The following is a 5,272-nucleotide window of genomic DNA, read 5'->3' on the forward strand; positions in this document are numbered from 1 at the left end:
TGGTTACCATTCAAGAGCACGTGGTTTTGCCTAACATACCGTTACCATTCAAGAGCACGTGGTTTTGCCTAATATACGGTTATCATTCAAGAGCACGTGGTTTTGCCTAATATATGGTTATCATTCAAGAGCACGTGGTTTTGCCTCACATTAAGTGTAGGGTTACCATTCAAGAGCACGTGGTTTTGCCTAACATACAGTTATCATTCAAGAGCACGTTGTTTTGCTTAACATAAAGTGTTAGGTTACCATTCAAGAGCACGTGGTTTTGCCTAACATAAAGTATACGGTTACCTTTCAAGCGCACGTGGTTTTGCCTAACATAAAGTATACGGTTACCTTTCAAGAGCACGTGGTTTTGTCTAACATACGGTTATCATTTAAGAGAACGTGGTTTTGCCTAGCATACAGTTATCGTTCAGGAGCACGTGGTTTTGTCTAAGATACGGTTATTATTCAAGAGAACGTGGTTTTGCCCAGCATACAGTTATCATTCAGGAGCACGTGGTTTTGTCTAAGATACGGTTATCATTCAAGAGAACGTGGTTTTGCCTCACATAAAGTGTACGGTTACCATTCAAGAGCACGTGGTTTTGCCTAACATACGGTTATCATTCAAGAGCACGTGGTTTTGCCTCACATTAAGTGTAGGGTTACCATTCAAGAGCACGTGGTTTTGCCTAACATACTGTTATCATTCAAGAGCACGTTGTTTTGCTTAACATAAAGTGTTAGGTTACCATTCAAGAGCACGTGGTTTTGCCTAACATAAAGTATACGGTTACCTTTCAAGAGCACGTGGTTTTGCCTAACATACGGTTATCATTTAAGAGAACGTGGTTTTGCTTAACATAAAGTGTTAGGTTACCATTCAAGAGCACGTGGTTTTGCCTAACATACGGTTATCATTTAAGAGAACGTGGTTTTGCTTAACATAAAGTGTACGGTTACCATTCAAGAGCACGTGGTTTTGCCTAACATACGGTTATCATTCAAGAGCACGTGGTTTTGCTTACATAAAGTGTACGGTTACCATTAAATTGTTTACGGACGCACGACGCCGGACAAAAGGCGATCGCAATAGGTCACTTGAGACTTTTTCTCAGGTGACCTAAAATTTGACTACAGAAAACAATTAAGACTGAAATAAATTGCACTCACCATTTTGAAAATTGCAGCAACCACAAGAGATATGCCCATCTGTATATGAGGCTCTACGGCATCCTCTGGGAAAGGCGTGTATAGAATGTAGGCTATGCCTACAAAGCATACGGCCATGAATAAAAGACAACGTACACTCCCACAGGCCATGTTGAGCAGGATCTACAATTGATACAGAGAGAGAGAGAGATAGCTATTTTATGAACACAAGCAATACCTTGCATACCTTAGAAACCCCTACTCAAAGGAAGGGGCCCTTTTAAGAGGCCGATGATTATATATATATATATATATGTATAATTAGGGGACACATCATCAGATAATCAAAAGTGATATAGCGTGTGTTTCAAAATGGGTGTCCTGTAAATGCACACACGGTAGATAGCATGTACCCTTTTCTACATTTAGCATACTCGACCAACAAGTAGTAAGAGAAAATACATGAAGACAGAAAATAATTACCATTCAAAGTTCTGTTCATCTAAAAAGAAGATTAAAAAGTTGACGAATAGTCGGACATTTGCTTATCCCTTTTGGGAGCCACTTGTTCCTACACATTATCTTTATTTGTATAGATGCGACCAAAATCGGATAGTTTTATAATAACAAGAGGCCAAGAGGGCCTGTGTCGCTCACCTGGAAATGTTAGTAAAATTGAAGTTGGAATAGCTCGATGTTGCTGGTAGTGTACATGTATTACATGGTTAGTCTGGGGTTATATTTATATGTAAATTGGACAAAATCCTGTCATTCCTACAAGAAAAGAAGGATTTTGAAGAGTTTGCTATGTTTCCCCTATTGGGCCCCGCCCTTCTGCCGCGAGGAGGGTCAGACCCACCTTCGACATAAAATCAGGTCGCTGTTACCTAATGATGCTTTAGACCAAATATGGACAAAATCCTGTTATTCCTACAGAAGAAGAATTTTCAAGAATTTGCTAAATTACCTCTATTGGGCCCCACCTCTCAGGCCCCAGGGGGTCAGGCACACCATTTACACAAAATTGATTTCCCTTCCCCATAGGATGCTACTGTTCAAATTTGATCAAAATACATTGTACCTTCAACCAAACGGAAGAAAAAAGGGGGGTCAGACACACAGCTTATACAAAATTGGTTCCCCTTCACCCAAGGATATACCATACCAAATTTGGACAAAATCCTGTCTTTCCTACAGAAGGACAAGGATTTTGAAGAATTTGCTATGTTTCCCCTATTAGGCTCCGCTCCTCTGCCCCCAGGGGGCCACACCAAGACCAAGATGCAAGGATGCTCCAGACTTTTTTTAGGATAAAATACTTTAATCTCTATGGTAAAGGATTTAAATGTTTTACCTCTATTTCCCCTATTTTACCCTGCCCCTCTGCCCCCAGGTGGGCCATACACACCGTTTATACAAAATTGAGTCTCCTTGGCCTAAGGATGCTCCAGATCAAATTTAGTCAAAATCTACCTAACCGTTCAGGACTTGTAGCGTTTTAAAGAAAAAGTTGACGGACGCTGTGGTATGGCATAAGCTCACCCTGGTCCTTCGGACCAGGTGAGCTAAAAACAGTGTTCAGGGATTACATGCTAGTGTTGATTTTGTACTCTATTTTAAATACTGACAAAGAGATAAACAAATCTGAACAGATTTTAAAAGGTATCCCTAAAACAAAGTTGTGAAATGTCAACTTTAAGTGATATAACGTGCTTTTACATGCGAGATGTAATATAATCTGAAGAGTACGCACTTTAATGTCAAAACAATAGTATCGCATATGATTTCTTGTACAGATAACTGCAATGAAATCCCCGTCTTACTGCAATCCGACATTTGTTGTCTATGAAATATACTTACTGAGGTTACATGAAACTATTTCCTGCGTTTAGCTTGCAACACGCGAGTAAACTATCATACTAATTATAATTAACACATACTTGTATGTTTGTGGTGTAAATAAGTTTTAGGTAGAACATTTTCTAAACATGTAATGTGTTTATTGCCGTTATTATTTGATTACCGAATTGACCGATTAACCGGTTACTGGATCAGCAGATTGTTAGAGTAACCGGTTACTGGATCGGCAGATTGTTCGAGTAACCAGTTACTGGATCAGCAGATTGTTCAAGTAACCGGTTACTGGATCGGCAGATTGTTAGAGTAACCGGTTACTGGATCGGCAGATTGTTCGAGTAACCGGTTACTGGATCAGCAGATTGTTAGAGTAACTGGTTACTGGATCGGCAGATTGTTAGAGTAATGGTTACTGGATCAGCAGATTGTTAGAGTAACCGGTTACTGGATCAGCAGATTGTTAGAGTAACCGGTTACTGGATCGGCAGATTGGAACCGGTTACAAAAATATGACCAGCTTGACAACCCTTAGTATTATGGCATTTTCTGATGTATCACTTGCGACTACAGGGTTGGTTTCGGTACCTTATGAAACGGTCCCTGTTACAACTAGATATTGTTATATTTTATAATAACACATATTATTTTGGGGTGTTGACTTCTGGGCCCAGGGAAAGGGATAAAGGTATTTCATATATAATATCAGTCTATGGGTGGGTTTAGAGTGAAAGTAAACAAACGCTTGTCTACGTGCCTGCACATATGAACCTTCTGCGTTATCTCTAGATCTCTTGTCCTTGATCTGACACCGTACAAGGATACAGGTTCAGTACCTAAACACACCATTCTTCTGCAATATTTATGATGCATGTATATGTAACTAGGTATTTTCAGAAGACTTTATCAATATCAAACTTAGGATAAGTAATTACTTACATAATGTTAGAGTCCGGGTGTATCTCCGCGCAAGGCTGGCGTGACGTCACACAGGTGTACACAACCTTGAGTTAAGGTATATGTTACTGATAATCAGTCCGATAAAAGTTGAGTACGTTGTACACACAGATATTCCCAATAAACTTCCAGTTAAATGTGTAGATAAACATACTCTGCGCTGTATTTATTAGAATATATGTGGTAACATCAGCATTGGGATGCATGGTTGTCTTTGGTATTTACCGTACATTGTTTTTCCCTACAAATATCTTATTGTTTTTCTCGACATCAAAACAACTCGGGGTGGGGTGGGTGGATGGGTTTTGTAGGGGGGTAAAATTACATTAGGAAGAATAATACTATCGTAACATTTGAAAATACACGATTGTTATCATCATTTACGTATACACATGTATTTCTACAGCTTTAGGCGGGTTTATCTCATGCCCTCAATCGGGGATTCGTCCCTGGATTCTGACCAGGTAGCCCTTAGATTTCCCTTCATAAAATAGTGGATCTGTGCATATCAAGTCGTATCTTAACGGAAGGCGCTATATTCGGACCAAACTGACAGAACTTCGAACTCCGGTGGTCGAGACTTCATCCATACGGATTAAGGACCCCTGTACCAGTGCCCAAATATGTATCTATGCCTAAGAAATGGTTCTTTCTGGCCCGACTCGAGCTTATATAATTATTAAATTATTTGTCAATACCAAACCATACCTTGTGGTACACTTAAACGAACAAAATAAAGCAGATGAAAACAAAATATATTCAAGTTTTATGAACGTAAACATATTTTGGCTGGGCTAGGCCAGACTGAACACCTGGACTTTAGATTATTATGCTATCGCTCTACCCGCTGAACAGAAGTTTGTTTGATTGGACGGCTGAGGTCATTTAAGGCGATGGTGATTTGTTTGTTTTGTTTAAACAAACATGAGAGTAGCGAAGATGAAATCAGATAAAAATGTTCATTTTTAAAAGCATTCCCATTGTATGTGTAGATAATTACAAGAGATCCCAGAGGGATCTTGGCGCCCACCTTTGTACCATCTTCATTAGTTCTTTGTCAGTTCGTTTTTTTCTCTTCTTTCCTCTAATCTGTTTGATCGAGACATGTTAACAGTAAATGCACCTTGAGGTAACTTTTGATCTAAACTTAATACTGATGTGTATGAAAGCCAACCTTCAAAGTGAGTTTGTCATTTCACATATTTACTAGTACAGTACTTAATGTGAAAGAAATAGAATCGATCATTGCAATATGAGAAAGATCTGTTTAGTTCTTCTTTTAATCCATTTTGTTTTTATGATCAGTCTCAAAATATAACAT

The 5,272-nt window shown here is 39.0% G+C and overlaps 1 protein-coding gene across 1 annotated transcript in view; it reads right to left on the bottom strand.

Moving 5' to 3' along the window:
* The window catches only part of LOC110443320 (arylacetamide deacetylase-like), a 16,084-nt gene extending 12,066 nt beyond the window's left edge, over nt 1-4,018 (bottom strand). The window contains exons 1-2 of the mRNA XM_021487481.1: nt 3,934-4,018; nt 1,162-1,323 (exon numbers count right to left, since the gene is read on the bottom strand). Of these exons, the coding sequence (XP_021343156.1) occupies nt 1,162-1,311 (150 nt within the window). The 5' untranslated portion in view covers nt 1,312-1,323; nt 3,934-4,018. The remainder of the gene's footprint in view (nt 1-1,161; nt 1,324-3,933) is intronic.
* Between the last annotated feature and the right edge of the window lie 1,254 nt (nt 4,019-5,272).

The sequence above is a fragment of the Mizuhopecten yessoensis genome, unplaced genomic scaffold, assembly GCF_002113885.1.
Source record: "Mizuhopecten yessoensis strain PY_sf001 unplaced genomic scaffold, ASM211388v2 scaffold716339, whole genome shotgun sequence".
Classification (NCBI taxonomy): Eukaryota; Metazoa; Mollusca; class Bivalvia; order Pectinida; family Pectinidae; genus Mizuhopecten; species Mizuhopecten yessoensis.